Source organism: Dipodomys ordii, unplaced genomic scaffold, assembly GCF_000151885.1.
Source record: "Dipodomys ordii isolate 6190 unplaced genomic scaffold, Dord_2.0 Scaffold57, whole genome shotgun sequence".
NCBI lineage: Eukaryota > Metazoa > Chordata > Mammalia > Rodentia > Heteromyidae > Dipodomys > Dipodomys ordii.
In genome coordinates this window covers 6555507-6575145 of record NW_012267273.1, presented here as the reverse complement: position 1 = coordinate 6575145, position 19639 = coordinate 6555507, and the positions used below count along the sequence as shown (strand labels likewise).

Genomic DNA, 19639 nt, shown 5'->3' with positions numbered 1-19639 from the left:
GTACAAGAGTACAAAGGGGACAGACGTTAATATCAAAGAATGTTTCTGGTATGTGTTTACTTATTTTCAGCTAGAATGCTTTTACTGGCTTCAAGGAAATAATTATTTTAACTTCATTATCATTCTATTTCTAGGTGGAGCACCAGTACTCCCATAAATTCACAGTGGTGGTATTAAGAGCCACTAAAGTGACTAAGGGGACTTTTGGTGACATGCGTAAGTACCTTAGGTGTTTTGTTTTGTTTTGTTTTTGTTTTTGTGTTTTGCAAATATTGAGCTCTGGAGCAGCGTTCATTTGCTTGAGTTCCTTGATTAGCTGGAAGCTTTTCCTTCCTTAAATGAGATTGTCTGAGATAATCTGAAGAGTTTCTGACCTGGTTTTCTGTGAGAATAGCCTTTACATTAGCCAAGTGCACCTGTAGTCAGACAAAATGACCGATGACATAAAGGTCTCTGGAATTCAAGGTTCGGTTTCATTCTGTCAGGGAAGAGGGCTGCGTCAAGATTTCAAACAAGTGCTTCTGCAAGATATTGTGCTTAGAGGAATAGCAAATGCAGTGTCTCTAATTCCCACTCTAGTGTGGATGTTAGTTATGTGTGGGATAGTTATAGAAACTGGCCTAAGAGCATCTGCAAAGATGTGAAATAATTCATTGGCAGGATCTTTAAAATGTTTTTCCTGTTAATCATATAATTCAAATGATTAAGGTTAATGGAAGTTGGGAAAGAAGGAGAAATAAATATTAAGATGTTGTATTTGGTACAGTTTATGATTTTTGCCAAAATAGGAGAATGGGTAGTTTAATCCTCAGAACAAGTTTTAAAGAAAGAACAAAACTGTAAATTATCATTGTGAGGAATAGAGAATACTTTCCTGCAATAAGGCCGAAAAACAGATAGCCTGTTTTGTTTTGTCTCTGTCATCATACCACAGCCATCAAAGAAAACTTCTGATACCAGATGTGGGGGTATCTGAAATCAGTTTCAAGTCCTAGGTTGTTTTATCCAGCAGCTATCTCTCCCTAAACCTAATATTGTATTCCCTTAACTTGTTGGAGCAGCTCACAGAACTGAGAAACACTTATTTATATTTGACACTTTACTAGAAAAGATTTATAAAGTATATTAGTGAGCGAGACAATGTGTAGAGTGAAGTACAGGGTTTAGGAAATAACATTTCTGTACCTTCTCCTCTAAGTGTCACCAGCTTGGATCTTCTTGTTCAGTTATGCTGGGGTGCTGAGAACCTTGTCTTTTGGGTGTCTGTGGAGACTGCAGTTCATACCTAATGGTAACAGACTGGGTGTGGAAAGCCAGTCCTGGTCTGTCTGCCCCAGCATTCTTCTAGGCCTCTCTGGGCAGCATTCTTCCCTCTAGGGTATGGATCAGAAGGCTGTCCAAGACACAAAGATGAAGAAAAAGTAGAAGTTCTGTGACTGGTCTTGAAGAAGAGAAATTCTGGATTTTGTGGCTTGCCTTGGAGAAGGCGTCATAAGCCAAAAGATGTGATCAAAGATACTCTATGATGATATCACACTTACGAAAGTGACCTTTAGACCAGTCTTCAAGAGAAGAATTTCCTGGGGTGAGAGCAAGAAGTCTCACAGGAAAAACACCACATTCAAAGGTAGCAGAACAGAGCAATAGCCTTAAGTAATTAAAGATTAGGACTGATTTTTCTTAACATATGTGTACAACAGCAAGAATTTGATAGACTTTTAGTAATTAACAAGTACCATGATTGAAAAACATTCTGTTCATAGTACAGTATAATAAATACTAAGAATATTAAAAATATTGGAGGAGAAGGTAGCAAGTCATTTTCTTTTTGTTTTAATAAATTTTTAACTGTGAAAATACTGTACAGAGGGGTTACAGTTACATGAGCAAGGCATTCTTGCCTCCTCCTTTGTTTTTCCCCTATCATCCCTTCCCTCCCACCTCCACAACTACACTCCCCCCACCCACCTAAATTGTAAAGTTCGTTTTTCAACATAGTGTCTTGTACATCTCATTGTTGCAATGGGTCAACCTGTATCCCCATTTAAACATTTTGTTTATTCCCTTCCCCTCCCCGAATTATACCAACATCAAATACAGTGAAAACAAAGGTTATTCCGTTGGGAAGGAACATCGCCCAGTTGTTAGGAAATGGAAAGACTTGGAAAAAAATTATATTAAGTGAAGTAAGCCAGGCCCAAAGAAACATAGGTCCCATGGTTTCCTTTATTTGTAATAACTAGTATATGTCTGAGACAAGTAGAAAAGGTCAAAAGCTATATACATATGACCAGATAAGATGATGTTAATGAACCCCAAGATAGGAACACAAGTGGTTTTTTTCTTTCTTGTAAGTCATTTTCTTAAAGGCATAAGAAAGACTCAAGCTTGTTAAAATATGAAAAGTCTCTGATAGAGAGGGAAATCTTTAATTTTAAGAAAAATAAAGAATATGAGCTCTATAGTGGAGCCCGAGGTGGGTATAGACTAATGTGTAGATATAAGAAATAAGAATGGGAAGTAGAATCTGACAGATGTGTGTGGGAACAATGACAGTCTCTTTTAAACTGGTGTGAATCACAGTGTGGTGTATTAAATTATAGACAGTCTGTCCATCTAATCACTGTTACTGATGTTTTTCTTATTTTCTTATTTATGATCTTTGAACATCCATTGTTTTAACTGGCAAGTCTCTGGGAGAAAAGCTCCTGTGAATGAGAACCTATAATAAAAGCCACTGTAAAGACCTGAATTTCCCAGGGCCTTAAGGAAAAGCCTTATAAGGTTTGTAAGGCTTTACAGCCGAGCTAACAGGTTGTACTATTTGTTGAAAAGACCATTCTTTATTGTACTTAACACTGTGCCAATTATTAGCCAGGCATGCAAAAGATTGACCTAATTTGACTTTTAAAACATAGTAATTATGTTTTAGGCAAAGCAGAAGGGTTCTTTTGTATAGAGACAATGGCTGTCACTGTGGTTATGATGCATCCTTCCAACAGCAGCTCAGGGTCTGTACTGTTCTTTCCAACTGGTGTGAATAGGAGTTTGTTTGTACCAGGTCCCAGACCCTTGGGCAGTGGCTACTGACTATAATATATATGGAAAAGAGAATAAAGCTGTGTTTTGGGTCCCCAAATTTTACATGACACAGTTAGATCCTTCAGCTCTAGAAGTTTCTTTTTTAAAGTACCCTTTATAAGTTTCTTTTTTAAAATACCTATGAAAGGATCAGGCACTGTGATGAACTGCCAGAAGAAAAGGATATTATGTTAAAATGTGTATTCACCACTTATAAGTTGGCTCGTTTTCTATAATTTATTACATTATCCATGATATCTCTCATTATCATTATATTTTATAAGTATTATATATTGTATCTCATTATAATATATGGTATTATACTATAATATGTAATTATTGTAATTGGTAGAGAGTGGTAGCCAGTCTCTTGTAGTGACCATCTGTCTGCTGGAAGTTGGGAAATGACAAGAAGGAATAAGAGGAAGGTTTAGAGAAATACAGTGCATGGGAAGGTTAGGCTAAAAAGGCAAAAGACTAGTACCAAACACCTCATTTTTCAGAAGTTATAGGTATTGTCATGAGAAAAGGTATAGGTATACTCTTCTGAGAATAGTTTTAATGATATTTCCTGATATACTTAAGCTATTCAAATGATCAAGAAAGATAAATTTGATCTATTTGTATATGAAAGTTCTTTAAAGATGGATAAGAATAAAACCTCTAAAATGTTTTAGAAATTATATAACTAAAAATTAAAACTAAGATCTGGAAGACCAGAAAAACAGGATCCTACAATCCAAGCTTATATTATTAAAAAGTAATTTCACAAAAATAAAAATATTAAAAAATAACTTTTCAACCTTCTATATGTTGGTAAAGTGTGACAGCTGACTCTCAGGGTTCTTTGCTTTGCTTGTATTTTCTTAATAATGCCAAACAATCAAATAGCTATATCCTGGAAAAATATCTGCATATGAATTCTTTGATTTTGGTAATACTAAGACTTATATACTTATAACACATATATAAAATTGATACATTATACTAAGTAACTGTATGTACAAATACACTTGTGCATTGTTAAAACATCATAACAAAACAAGCAGCATTCCATAAACTATTTTCTGAGGGGGTCAGAGCTAACATCTTTTTTTTTTTTTGCACAGCACCAACATATTGTACAAAGTAATGGGTTTCATTATGAAATTTTTATACCTTTATATGATATACTTTGATCTTATTCACCTCCCACACTCTCTTGTCTCCCCACCCCTAGTCAACATATTTCATAGGTTAGGAGCAAGTGTGGTACCTAGAATCAAAATTACCTGGGTGCCAATTTTGCTTCTGCCATTTGCTGGTATTCTGACTATGGGGAGCTGCTTACCTTCTTCTGCACTCTTTACTATTTGTCATGATTTCACAACTTATTCAAGAATCCAGGTACTGTTGGCTGTTGCCAGTAATCCTAGCTACTCAGGAGGGTGAGATCTGAGAATTTTGAAACCAGCCTGGGCATACATGTCTCTGAGACTTTTTTTGTGTTGGTCATGGGGCCTGACCTCTCTGCCTGGGCACTATCCCTCAAGCTCTTCAGCTCAAGGCTAATGCTCTACCACTTGAGCCACAGTGCCACTTCTGGCTTTTTCTGCTTATGTGATGATGAGGAATCGAACCCAGGGCCTCATGCATGCAAGGAAAGCATCCTTCCATTGATCCACCTTCCCAGCCTCCCCCTTTTCTGGGGGTTAGTCGTGGGGCTTGAACTCTGGGCCTGGGCACTGTCCCTTAGCTCTTCAGTTCAAGGCTAGTGCAGAGCTAACATCTTATTTCATTAGCTAATTAATTAATTAGGGCTATTCTGATACCACATTTCATTATGTGGAGAGGCTTAACCTGGATTCAAACTCACGGACTTCCTGCTTTAGCTTTCATAAGCGCTGGGATTAAGTGCGTGAGTCATCACCCCCAGCTTGGATTTACATTTTAATTATAACATCTCTTTCATTTCTTAGTTTTCATCTGAAGATCCTTGGTCAACCAAAAGCAAACTGGTTGCCAGTCCTTCTGATATATGGTTGCCAATCCCAGTATTACTGCATTGTCTCTTATGTACCCAGTGCCCCAGTGCCAACCCGTCCCTACTTTCTTATGTTCAAGGTTAATTTGAAAGTGCTTGAAAGTTCCAATTTGCACCTGCCTAAAAGCCATTGGCATATACTTATTTCTGAAATATGTAATCTGAATTAACTTGCTAATGATACAGCTCTCCCTCATGAAGTTGTAAGAAGTTGTTATGGATTTGGCATGGTGACAGTGGTAAACTCCAAATTCTGTGCTCTTTCTTCTTGTAATAGAAGTGAGGTGTTTGTGAGAGGACCAGAATGAGAAGATTTTCGGTTGGTGAAAATTTTAGTGTGGCTTTAACAAATGGAACCTACAATTTTGGCCAATAAATCTCATTTTATAACCAAATAAAATAGCTGATATGAATCAAGTGTTCACTGAATTTCTTTCTTTTTAAAAATATATTTTATTATTATTCACTGAATTTCTGCTCATTTGGGAAAATCATAGGTGTAGTAATAGAGGCTAGTTTGAGAATTCAGGACTACAGAAAGTCCTGCTTCATTCTACATTTCATCCTACATGAAATGAGAAAAATGAATGCTGTCATGTGTTTGTAAATGATAAAATAACCATACAAATATTAGATTTTGAAATTTCTTTCCTTGGATAGGCACTGAGGATTTGTTCTTGTGTCCTACTTTTGTTGGAAACTGCAATCTTTTCCTGTGTACATTTAGCATCATAAATATTGTCATGTCTAAGGAGAGTTATAGGATGGCAAATGGACCTAACTTTCCTTTGACATTTAGGAGACACTGGAGTGTGTGTGTACTTGTACGCAGGGCTTTGTACTCTTACTTGATTTTATTTGCTTAACACTGATATTCTACCACTTAAGCCATACTTCCATTTCTGGCTTTTTGTTTGTTATTTGTAGATTAGAGGCTCACAGACTGTCTTTCTCATGCTGTTTTTGAACCATGATCCTGAGCTCTTAGCTGAATAACTAGGATTGCATGGGTGAGCCACCAACACCCAGGTTCAGAAAAAGTTTTGACACTCATTATATTTAACCCAGTTTTATAATATTATGATGTGTAATGTGTTAGATACTATTTTAAGATTTTTCTAAATTACTTTAGACTTTTATTTTTATAATGTCCATGTCTGAGGGTAGACTTTTAAATTCCATATAAACTTACAGAAAGATTTGTGTTCCTAATTTTTAAGTTGTTTTGCTATTTGCAGGTCCAAGGTTGATCTAACCTTCCAGAAACAATGCTCCTTGAATTTTAAGGTCCACATGAATCACCAGGGTAACTTGTCCAAAATGCAGGCTGTGATTCAGCAAGTTTGGGAAGTCAATTTTGATTTCAAGCATTCCCTGTGGGTTTATGTTCCTTATTTTGGGAAGCAGGGGCTAGGAAATTTCTTCTATTTAATGCTTGCTTACCATGAGGTATTCAGAGTGATGGGTAGAACAAAAAAATTTTTTTTGTACTGAGTGGATTATTCGATCCTTTTCTTTTCTGCATGAGAACAAGAAATAGTGGAATGGGTCTTCCTTGACTAGCTCATTTTTTTTTAATACTTGCGGATACACATCTCTGATAATTGTCCAGACCTCAGTGTAACCCTGGTTCCTCTGGAATGTAATTAGGTAAGTGTGAACTTGACTATGAGGAACTTGCTTTTTGTAACAGTGAGTGGTTATCTGACATAGTAGTAAGTTCTCAGGAGATATTGAAATACTGAATGGTATAAATAAAAACATGTAATTATTGCTTTCTCCCTGAATGATGCTTCTGTTATGGCATCAGTAGGGAACTACTTTGAAAAATAATTTCATATTTCCTTTGTGGAGATTATAAATGTCTCATATCTGTCCACATCCAGTTGGAATATTTCAGAAGCACACCACACACAAATCTTATTATACCTTTAGATTAATATTTCCTTATAAAAATTATGGTGTTTGCAAGCATGTGTGTGTGTGTGTATGTGTGTGTGTGTGTGTGTGTGTTTGCCAGTATTGGGGCTTAAACTCAGGGACTGGGTACAATCTCTTAGGTTTTTTTTTTGGTTGTTGTTGTTTACTCAAGAGTGATACTCTATCATTGATCCACAACTCTGCTTTTATCTTTTTAGTGGTTAATTGGGGAAAAGAGTCTCCGGGACTTTCTTGCCCAGGCTGGCTTGAAACCATAATCCTCAAATCTCAGTTTCCTAACTAGTTAGGATTATAGGCATGAGCCACTTGAACCTAGATTGAGTTTTAAATTTTATTATTTTTTTAATAGATAGCCTTGGCATTGGTCTATACTGGTTTCTAAAGTATTCAAAATTATTCTAAAGTATATCTTTTCTAAATTAAATACTTTCCTTCTTTTACCATTCAAGTTATGACCAAACTTGTGCTTTCATTTACAAATGCTTTTGGAATGTTCTTGAGCATCCACCCAAAATTTTAAAAACTCTGAATCTAATGAAATTATTTCCCAATGGTCTTTTCATGGAAGATAACTTCAGGATGAGTAAAATGTTCCATTACACATGCTTGTATCATCTCTCTTATCTTTTATTTTCTACATAGTGGAGAAATACATTGTGTTTGGGAATAGAGAAATATAATGAAAACAATAATATAGCTTGTGATATAATAATATAATAAGATATATGTCATATAACTGTAACCTCTCTGTATAGCATCTTTAACAATAAAAACAAGGAGGAGGCAACAATGCTTGATAAGAAATGTACTAGTTATCTTGCCCATGTAATTGTAACTCCTCTTATGGGATTCTCACAATAAAAAAGAATAAAAATAAATAAATAAAATAAAATAAAATTTAAAAAGAAGATATATGCTCATAATCTACTTTGTCATATAGTTTATAAAACTGACAAATATCTTTTTTTTTTTTTTGGCCAGTTGTTAGACCTGAACTCTGGGCCTGGGCACTGTCCCTCAGCAATTCAACTCAAGGCTAGCTCTCTACCACTGGAGCCACAGTGCCACTTCTGGCTTTTTCTGCTTATGTGGTGCTGAGGAATCGAACCCAGGGCCTCATGCATGCAAGGCAAGCACTCTACCACTGAGCCACCTTCTCAGCCCCAACAAACATCTTTTGTAGTATATTTAGTTGTTTGCATCTTTACTGATATTTCACTACGTTTTAAAATCTTATGTTTTTGTCTAATTACTTAGTTTATATATATGAAAAGAACATCAATGCAAGAGCAAATGAATTCATGAACGTCACCAAATACCAACATTTACTACAACTTAGATAACTTAGATAACCTAATCAACACTAAATCATAATTTCTTTTGAAAAAACAATTCACAAATGTATTTATTTTTGTTAGCTTAAATGAATTATACAAGAAGTTTTCGTAGTGATATTTACATACATGCACATCATGTGCTTGGATCAAATTGACTTGTGCTCTATTACTCTTTCTGATCTCCCTCCATCCTTCTCACTCCATTTTAAAATTTCATTACTTGATGTATGTGGGTGTGAGAATATAGGTTACTGAATTATATCATTATATGATATTCAATGACATAGATTGGCTTTTGCATGAATTTCATCCCATTTGCTAACTAGGATAAGTAGCAGTATACTGCAGCGATTTCAGTGATGTAATAGAAGTCAATCTTATCCAAATAGCCATTGAATTACCAATAGCAACAGGTCTATATTACTGTCAACTCAAACAGCAGTGGACTTATTTAGTTCTTTATTATGTGTGCTTCATGAGCTTACTCATTTAAAATTATATTCCATATTTTATTTTTACACTTTAACATTTCAGTGTTCTGCAAAGCCGAAGAAAAACATAATTTTAAAAACCTTTTAAACCTCAGTAATATGTAACCTTATTGGCATATATTAAGCAAAATCATTTTTGCAAAAAAAAATCTGTACCAGTTCTCTATTGAGAGTTTCTGATCAAAATTTAATAGTGTTCACAAAAAATCAGGATAAATTGTGTGTGTGTGTGTGTGTGTGTGTGCGCATGTGTGTGTGTTCTGGTCCTGGGCCTTGAACCCAGAGATTCTTTTTCTCAAGTATAGTGCTCTACCACTTGAGCTACAGTGCCACTTCTGGCTTTTTCTGAGTAGTTTATTGGAGATAAGACTCGTGGACTTTCCTGCACTGGCTGGCTTCTAACTGTAATCCTCATATCTCAGCCTCCTGAGTAGTTAGGATTACAGGCATGAGCCACTGGTTTCTTGAAGTTTTAAAGAAAATTATATTACTAGAGTGTCTATGTTAGAGATATATATATATATATATATATATATATATATATATATAAATTCAAGTATTTATATGCAAACGTTTGTCATTTGCTATTTTACTGCATGTGGTATCTTATTTTTGTTGTTGTTGTTGTTCTGGTTGTTGTTGGTTGTGGCTCTTGAACTCTAGGTTTGGGCACTGTCCCTAACCTCTTCAGCTCAAGGCTAATGCTCTACCACTTGACCAACAATGCCACTTTTGGTTTTCTGCTGGTTAATTGGAGATACGAGTCTCTTGGACTTTCCTGACAGGCTGACTTTGAACTGCAATCCTCAGATCTCAGGCTCATGAGTAGCTAGATTCACAGGCATGAGCCACTGGCGCCCAGCAATATTTTTTTGCCAGTTCTGAAGCTTGAACTCAGGGCCTGGACACTGTCCCTGTCCCTGAGCTTCTTTTTTGCTCAAGGATAGCAGTCTACCACTTGAACCATAGCATCATTTCCAGCTTTTCTTTTTATGTGGCTCCGAGGAATCAAACCCAGGGCTTCATGCATACTAGGCAAGCACTCAAACACTAAGCCACATTCCCAATCCCCTTAAAGTTTTTTTCAAGATAAAAAATTATATAGAAACAAAAATAACAGTTTAAATGCACTGATGTATAGCTAGAAAGTCTTTACATATTATACTGAGTTCTGTGAGATACTTTTTCATTATTATACCTTGACTGCTCTGTCAAAATAGGCAGATATTTTAGATAAAATTCTAGACAAATTAATTTTAATTGACATAAGTGGAAAATCTCCAGATGCAAAATGAAGGAACAATTGTGAGCGGAGGAACCAGTTTGCCACATCTATAATCATAGCTGCTCAGGAAGCTAAGATCTGGTGATCTTGGTTCCCAAACCAGCCCAGGCAGACAAATCTGACAGACTCCATCTCCACTTAACCAGCAAAAATGTGGAAACTGGAATTGTGGTTCAAGTAGTGGAGTTCCAGGTATGAGTGAAAAAGTCATGAGAATGTGACTTCTTGAGATTTTGGAGTTGGAAAAGAAGTGATAAAGAAATATAACCAGGCGTATTCTAGAAAACTTCTTTTTATTAGTTGTAAAAATGTCCTTATCAAGAAATGCTGGATATCTATTATGTACATTTAGTCCCTTGAATGACTACAAGGGAAATCAACATGATACCTGTAGTAGGCAACTTCCCTGATTGGGAATTTTATACCCAAGAGGACCCTGTCTAGTGTTGAGAGCATGGCACTAATCCACTGTCTTTGTTGGGTTCAAATGAGAACGTAGGAAAGTTACTTAGCTATGCTATGTCTCATCATCATCACCTGCTAAATGAGGATAAAGGTCATAGATGTTTTTCCTCATAGGATTTTTTTGAGGATTAAATAAAATTATGGCATATTGTGCGCTAAGTATTTGTTAAATAAACAAAAAGTCTAAGCAGAGGTCAAAGGACGTTATGTACATGATTTCAGTAATATAGACGTGCTCTTTTCATGATGATAGTGTTCTTTTTATTTAAATTTGACAGATGAAATTTAGGACAAGGATCCCATCACTGCTATGTTTGCAGCAAAACTGGAGCATGTCTGCCAAGGCCAGCTCATTCAGCCATGTTGTGTTTGCATGGCTCGTAGTCTAGCTAGGAAGATTGCAGGAGCTTAAGTAGCTTTTGGAAAATCTTGGCAATCAGCTTTAGAAAGCTTCAAGTCTTATAAAAGTTACTTATGGCTATAAAAACTGGAGATTCCAGAAGCATTATGACAGATGCCTATAATCCCAGCTACTTGAGAGGTGGAGACAGGAGGATTTTAAGTTGAAGAACAATTCAGCAAATGTAGTAAGAACTGATGTCAAGAAGGAAATAAAAACAGAGTTGAGATGTGTAGCTCAAGAGGGAGGAAGAAAAGGAGGGAGAAAGTAAGAGAAGGAGAAAAGAAGGGAGAGAAGGAAACTTAATGATGATCTTGATTTGAAAGCCTAATTAGCAAGTTGAAGTTTTATGTGTACTTTTTTTGTGTGTGTGAAGATACATTTTGATGATTCCTCTTCAGAACATGACTTACATTTACCAGTTTTACCCAATATGAAAATAGAGCCACTGGCTGGTTGGATAAGACATAGGAACTAGATAAGGGGAAAATGAAGAGAACATGCCAGTCCCATTGTCCCTGAACTGCCGTCTTTGGCCCTTTATCTTGGACAGCCTTAGGACAAGAACTGTAACTCACATAACTTAGCTTATCAGAGTCAAAGAAAACATAACGTTATGCACAAGTAGAAATACAACACTGCTCTGTTAAAACAAATGTTTCTGTCATCATTAAGCCTGGGCACAATGCTTGACATTGCATCTCTGCTTAAATGTTGACTTGAAAGTGTTTGTTTCCAGAGTGTGGTGGCAGAGAGGCACGGATGAGCAGGAAATCCTAGATTTTGGTAACAGGGGCCCTTACAAGATCAATTTTACAGACAATGAAAGTGGAAACATGCTTCAGAAAGACAGTTATAGTGAATCTATGCCATTAAAAATAAGCAACTTAACCTAGGCACTAATGGCTCACACCTGTAATCCTAGCTACTTAAGGAGGCTGAGACCTAAGGATCCCGTTCAAAGCCAGCCCAGGCAGGAAAAGCTGAGACTCTTTATCTCCAATAAACCACCAGAAAACTGGAAGTGGCACTGTGGCTCAAGTGGTAGAGCTTTAACCTTGAGCTGAAGAGCTGAGAGACAGTGTCCAGGCCCAGAGTTCAAGTCCCATGTCCGAGAAAAATAAAAAGCAACTTGAGATGGCAGGTGTGGCTCAAGTGATAGAACTTCTGCTTAGCAAGCAAAAGGCCCTGAGTTTGAGCCCCTATGCTGCCAAATAATACTAACAACAATAGTAATAAGTCACTGTAATGAGGGAGCCTGAAGTACGAGGATTGAAGTTTGGACCAGCCTAGATATAGCAAGATCATCAAATTACAAAGCAAACACACACAACAAAAAAAACAAAACAAGTAAAATCACCCAGAAAAACCAAAGCTAAATGATGAGCCAATTCTATTAACAGGCCTAAGTAGAGTGGTAAGAGTGGTAAGTAGAGTGATAAGTTGAGTTATGGCAGTGGTATATTGGTAGGAAATAGGAAACTGGATATAAGAGTCATTTTCAGAAGAACCAAACTAAAACTTGGAGACTGATTGGATATAAGAGCTATATGGAAAAACAGAGCTGCCATCAGGTTTCTCAATCTGATGGCTAGAAATGATTATGCCATTAAATAAAACAGAAACTCGAAGACAAACAACAAGTTTTTACTTTTAGGTCTATGTTTTATAATGCTTTATTTTTTGCCTTGTTTTGTTGTATATATTGGGAAAGAAGGAGGGAAGGAAAATAGTATTTTTTAATTTTCAAGGCTTTAAAATCTCAGAATAGGAGCCAAGGTGTGGTGACATATCTTGTAATCCCAGCTACTTGGGAAGTAGAGCCAACACAGGAAAAAGCAAGACCTAGTCTTAAAAATGAGCTGAGCTGGGTGCCAGTGTCTCACGCCTGTCATCCTAGCTCCTCAGGAGGCTGAGAGCTGAGAATTGGTGTTCAAAGCCAGCTTGGGCAAGAAAGGCCATGAGACCATTGTCTCCAATTAACCAGCAGAAAACCGGAAGTAGCACTGTGGCTCAAAGTGGTAGAGTGCTAGCATTGAGCGAAAAAGCTCAGGGACAGTGCCCAGGCCCTGAGTTTAAGACCCACAACTGAAAGGAAAAAAAATGGAGCTGGTATACATTTGTGTCCTCATTTCCTTGGAGGCAGGTGGGACACAGGCCTGAGCAAAGTTATAATGGGAGTACAGGAGGCTCTGAAATCAACTTCCAATAAAAGAAAATTCTCTCAGAATGGAGGTAGTACTCGGTGATGTAATTCAGGAGAAAATACTATTGATGTACAAATCAGAGCCCAAAGGAAGGTTAACGAAAATGAGAATTGATACAGAATGATTTTTAAAAGATTGAAACTTTTTAAAATGTATTAATCAGCAAGAACTCATATGGGAACATGCATTCAGAACCTTAATAATTGTCCATGATTATGCACCTGTACTTTGCAGATTTGAAAAATCCTACCTTGGCTTCCATTTATGCCTTTGAGAGAATTGGCTTTAAACCATCCGAGACTAGTCAGACTTCAGGCTTATGGTGTATCATGAGACATAAATGCACATATTGGATATTCTTAAGACTATATAATAATTGAAATTCCATCAGGAATTAATTATTCTATGTTGCTATGAATGAATCTTCCCAGAGGGTGCCGAACAAAAGCAGGCAGGGCATACACAGATGCAGTGTGACTGATAAACACAAATAGGAAAAAGCTAAAATTTGCCTTCTATGATGACAGGCATCAGGGCTGTGGTTGCTGTTGTAAGGGAAATGTTAGCCTTCCTTTATTTCAATGTGAGCAATGCTGTCACAGGTGAGTTAAGATTATAAACATTTAATGAGCATCACAGTTACTGCTTTTTTGTGATTCATATATTTTCAGAGATATTGGCAACCTCTCTTCCAAAGTTTCTACATCAGCTCAGCCATCCTAGGGAATGGGGTATTTACGAGTCTGATGATCCCAACAGTTTCTATAAATTTTCCATGGTTATTTTCCATTATCATAAAAAAATCTGTTCTATAAAAAGGAACACATTTGAAAGTAGTATGGTGAGATGTTTCTTTCAATAAACTGTCATTTTATTTCTGATATTCCAGTGGGCTTTCTACTTTGGTGATGTATGAGCATACCATGTGACTATTCGCCCATCACCTTGAATAGACTGTCAATCTAATATCTAAATTTTCTTTATTCTAACATTTGTTTTCACATGGCCCATTGAAAATACATTTTACTTTTTTCCTCTATTAATAAGTATTTTTTATTGTGGAAAAAACCATACAGAGGGTTTACAATTACATGAGCAAGGTAAAGAGTGAATTTCTTATCAAGCATTGTTGCCTCTTCCTTTGTTTCCCCTTCCCATCCCTGCCATCCCATCCCCCCCAAAGTTGTAAAATTTCTTTTTTAACATAACATCTTGTACATCTCATTGTTGCAAGGGGTTCACCTGTATCCCTATTTAAACAATTTGTTTTTTCCCTACCCCTCCCCAAATTATATCAACATCAAATTCAAATACAGGGGTTGTACCATGGGGGAGGGACATACAAAGCATCAAAAAATCATCTTATAAATATGTTAGAAACAATAGCAAGAAAGAAAAACCATTTAAATTAACTTTAGTTATACAGACGGCTTTCAGTTCAACCTATTGAATTTTGAGTACATGCATCTCCATCAGTACCATTGGTCGTTCTCGCTCATCTATCCTAATCCAGCGTGTCCCCTCCAGTTACCCGATTCCATGAATATGCATTGAATGGCAGGATAGAAACAGAGGTAGTGAACCCAATTGTGTTTTATCCACTTAATGGGCAGAATAATTTAACTCTTAGCCAGAGGCCAAGAAGCTTGCTGTCTTCTTCATGCCAAACTGTCTTCCTAGATGTTATGAGATTGTCAGTTTTTTGTTTACTTGTTTTATTTTTGTAGTACTGGAGATTGAACTCAGGGCCTTGCATTTCTAAGTAAGCACTGTAGCACTCAACCACTTGAGCCACACTTCTAGTCCTTTCACTTCTAACTTGTTTGCCAGTTAGGATGATGTGCTAACTTTGTGCTAACTGGCTTTGGATCATAATTTCCTGCCTGTGTGGATGGAACAACTTGGATTACAAGCCATATATTATTGTTCTTTAGTACACCCTAATATTATGTCTTAAGATTTTGTTTTATAAATGTGTGTGTAAGAATTACCCTATCAAGTTGTTAAAACTGTAGATATCAAGCATTGCAGCCCTCTGTACAGTATGTTCACAAATAAAATAAAATAAAATTAAAAAAAAGAATTTACTTATAAAACTGTAGATATCTGTGCCCATGTTGAAGAAATTGACTAAAAACACAGCAAATCTGGATAATTTTTTGTATGTGCCAGCCTTGGGCTTGAACTTAGGACTTAGACACTGTCACTGAGGTGTTTTGCTCAAGACTAGCACTCTACCACTTGAGACAGCTCAACTTCCATCATTTTGGTGGTTAACTGGAGATGAGAGTCTCACAGACTTTCCTATTAAGGATAGCTTTGAATCATGATCCTCAGAGCTCAGCCTCCTGAATAGCTGGGATTACAGGCATGAGCCTTTGACACAGGTCTAGATAGTCCCCACCCCCTTCTTCATCATGCTGGGTATTGAATCCAGCACCTTGTATATCTAGACAAAAACTCTACCACTGAGCTACATCCTCGATCCTAGTCTTCAGTTTTAACAAGTACAGCTAGTGATTCTGGGAATTTAATTCAGGAAGCTCGATTATTAGAAACATATCTTAAAATCCTTATCCGTGGACGGACCATAGCCATTTAGATTGGAGAAATTTTGACCATGCTTCTGTGGGATTTCTCTATTTGAGGTTTTTTTTTTTTTTTGCTGTTAATCACAAAAATCATAGCAGATTGGTGTTGTTATTTCACACAAGTGGTTTATACTGTTCCTGAGTGAAGTGTAAATGAGAGAACCAGCGGGGGAATATTTAAAACAGAACTAGGAGTTTAGAAGCTGCCATTGGCTCTCGTGAATCATGCAGTGCATTACTTGGATAAAGCTGGAGTGGCAGATGGGCCTGATATTACTTCAGGCAGGCGCTCCTTAAACTACTGACTTTTATGAGTAAGTTTTACAGCTGTGGAATTCTGAAGGTATTTCTCAGGCATGTAGTTTCCTGTCATATTTATGGGGATAAAAAAGATCTGTATCCTACACCCCCATCATTTTTTTTTGTTTGTTAAGATTTAGATAAAAGGAAGAGACATGGGAGTTTCTGCCCATGCATTACATCTTTGCTTTACCACCTGTTGAGCTGGAAACCATCAAGGTAAGACTGTCTTGGTGGCCTGACATTCAATTGTCCAAGAGATGTTTATTCACAAAGCCATGAAATAAAAATAAAAATAGAGCTTTCCCTACATTTGACTTGATTTTTACCTAAATACATTGCTAGGAATATGTATAGAATAGTGGGGGGAATTTTTTACCATCCAAATGAATTGCTTTCTCCTTTCAAAGATGACAGTTGTGTTTCTTACCATGCCAATCTTAAGTGTAGATTATACAAAGTGAGCCCAGATATCTGATTGCTGCCATTTCAATCTAGCATACTTCCTTTCATCCAGCAGTGTCTACAGATGGTTCTTAACTTGCAGAGATTAACATCGATGCAATTGCCATATCAACTTTTGCAGCTGTTAGTGGTTTTCCACTGGCTACCGCCATTTCACATCTTAATTTTGAAGTTTCTTACTAAAGAGACAACAGGAAAAACAATACAAACTGTCACTCTTCACAAATACATTAAAAACTGACGCTAAAGATTTTAAAGTGATGTTACTTAGACTCCAATTTTTAAAGTGGTCTGATGGTCTTTGGACAAATAAATATGACATAGGCATCTTGTTGCGGCATTTTCTTTATTGTTTTGACAAAATTAAAGTTCACGAAAGCTCATGAGCCATTTCCAGTGGAAAAATAAAATGGCTAGAAGATGGTTATATCACCCACAGGCATGTGATGCTTCAACTTCCTCTTTCCTTTTCCCAGCTGTTTCTTTCCAAGTAACTTCATTTCTGCATCCTCTTCCTTGTTGGATGTAAGAAGACCTTGCCCTAGGTACTTCCTTACAGATTCAAATCAAGATCAGACCTCAAAGAGCAATTTTCCCATCCATGAGTTGACCTGATTTGTATGTAATCACCTGGGTGACTGAGTCACTAGTCACCGGCAAGTGTATCTGCTTGTCTCTTATTTACCTTGTGAGGCTGGGTGCAATTGACTCACTTTCAAAGTTTCCACTGGCAGTGTAAGTTTTGGCTCTGCATCAAAAGCCAACTGCATTTGATGGGTATTTCCTGGCATAGAGTGGGTACTTGAATTGTTGAATGAATGAAAGATCTTACCATCTGCCTGCCTCTATTTTCCAAGTAATTTTTATTTTCTAGGTTGTTTTTTTGCTTCTCCCTCTCCCCACAATATTTCTTTAAAACATTAGGAGACATTCCTGTGAGATGATGGAAATGTCCATTATAAAATGTGCTTAAAATTACATATTCACTTTACACTCAAAAAGCAAAGACATCTTTATAATCTCCTGACATCTGCTTGTTGCTTTTCTAAATGTCTAGTTTTTCTTCTGGTTTACAGCTCTTAACACACTTAAGGGAAGTATGGCCAGAATATGTTAAGTGAAATGGACAGCCACTCCTGGGTGTAGATAGAGTGCACTCACCTCTTAGTGTATCCTTAGTTTTTTCTTGGAACATTTTTTTCTGCCTATCCTTCCTAAGCAGTTTTTTTTTTTTAATTTTTAGGTTGTCTTTCACAATTGAGAAATACAAAGCACTGAGTGAGAAATTGCAATCATCTTTGTTTCTCCAAAATGGGACGTTAGATGTGATTGAAAAAATGACCTCCGCCAATGTTAGCTAGACTAATGATTGGAAATGAAGACCCTCAGTGCTGTTCTGCATCTGCTAAGAGTGGCTTTGATGGAAGATGCCTGAGGTCTGCCTGTTATTGGAGCCTCGGCCACTTGCCACTTCCGCCAAGCCCCACCCCACTGCATGCTCAGCAGTGGGACACAAAACCCTTAAGCAAAAGTGCATGGGATCAAAGCTAGAATAAAATAACAGGATCGCAAAGCTGTGCTGCATGTGCAGATCTTCTTGTCTTCATTCAAAAAGCACGATTTAAACAAATCTGATGGCCTTATAAAAGAGCAATAGGAAATATTTAAAAACTTTGATAACCACAGCTGCATATATGATTTAATTACTCTGAAAGCCAGCCAACAGTTCAGAAATGATTCTTTTTCTTTTAACTTGTGTAGTTTTGTCCTACTGAGACTTCAACTCAGGGCATGGGCACTATACCTGAGCTATTATGCTAACGGCTAGAGTTCTACTACTTGACCCACACCTCCACTTTTGGTTATTTTGTATAAAAGTCTCATGGACTTTCCTGTCTGGATTGGTTTTTGAATTGCACTCTTCAGATCTCAGCCTTCTGAGTACTTGGGATTACAGGTGTGAGCCACTGGATCCTGGCTGTGTACTTTTGTGTAACTCTCCCTCTTCTTTTGCTCATTCTGTTCACTCTTCCTTTCTCTCTCTCCTTTCTCTCCTCAGAACTCTAAGTCCAGCATGCCAATCTCTACCTCATGGCCTTATTATTGTGGAGCACAGTTCATTAAGAAAGTGGTTTCTGAAGAGGAAAGAAGGATGGCCAATAGACACATGAAGAAATGTTTAACCTCCCTAGCCATAAAAGAAATGCAAATCAAAACAACATTGAGCTACCACCTCACCCCAGTTAGAATGGCTCAAATCAAGAACTCTAACAACAACAGATGCTGGAGGGGATGTGGACAGAAGGGAACCTTACTGCATTGTTGGTGGCAGTGTAAACTTGCTCAACCACATTGGAAAGTAGTGTGGAGGTTCCTCAAAAGACTCCACATAGAGCTCCCCTATGACCCAGCAATCCCACTTTTGGGCATTTAACCAAACGTTCACAAACAAGACCACACTAAAACGACTATGTATATTACAGCACTATTTACTATTGCTAAGATATGGAGCCAACCCAGATGCCCCTCAGTAGATGAATGGATCAAGAAAATGTGGTATAAATACACAATGGAATCCTATGCCTCCATCAGAAAGAATGACATTGCCCCATTTGTTAGGAACTGGAAAGACTTGGAAAAAATTATATTAAGTTAAGTAAGCCAGGCCCAAAGAAACATAGGTCCCATGGTTTCCCTTATTTGCAATAACTAGTATATGTCTGAGATAAGCAGAAATGATCAGATAAGTTGATGTTAGGCAAAATGAACCCCAAGATAAGGATTCAAATGGTTTTCCTTTCTTGCTATAGTTTCTAACATATTTATAATGTACCATGTGATATCTTTGTTTCTTTGTATGTTCCTCCTCCACAGTATGACCCCTGTTTTCACTGTATTTGATGTTGGTGCCCTGCATCTTGTATATGTCTGAGATAAGCAGAAAAGGTCAAATAAGTTGATGATAGGCGAAATGAACCCCAAGATAAGGACTCAATTGGTTTTTCTTTCTTGTGATTGTTTCTAACATATTTATAAGATGATTTCTTTGTTGC

The 19639-nt window shown here is 37.0% G+C and overlaps 1 protein-coding gene across 1 annotated transcript in view; it reads left to right on the top strand.

Moving 5' to 3' along the window:
* Positions 1–19639, top strand: part of Pla2g4a (phospholipase A2, group IVA (cytosolic, calcium-dependent)) — a 127969-nt gene that overhangs the window by 34409 nt on the left and 73921 nt on the right. The window contains exon 3 of the mRNA XM_013021849.1: positions 135–216. Coding sequence (XP_012877303.1) covers positions 135–216 — 82 coding nt within the window. The remainder of the gene's footprint in view (positions 1–134; positions 217–19639) is intronic.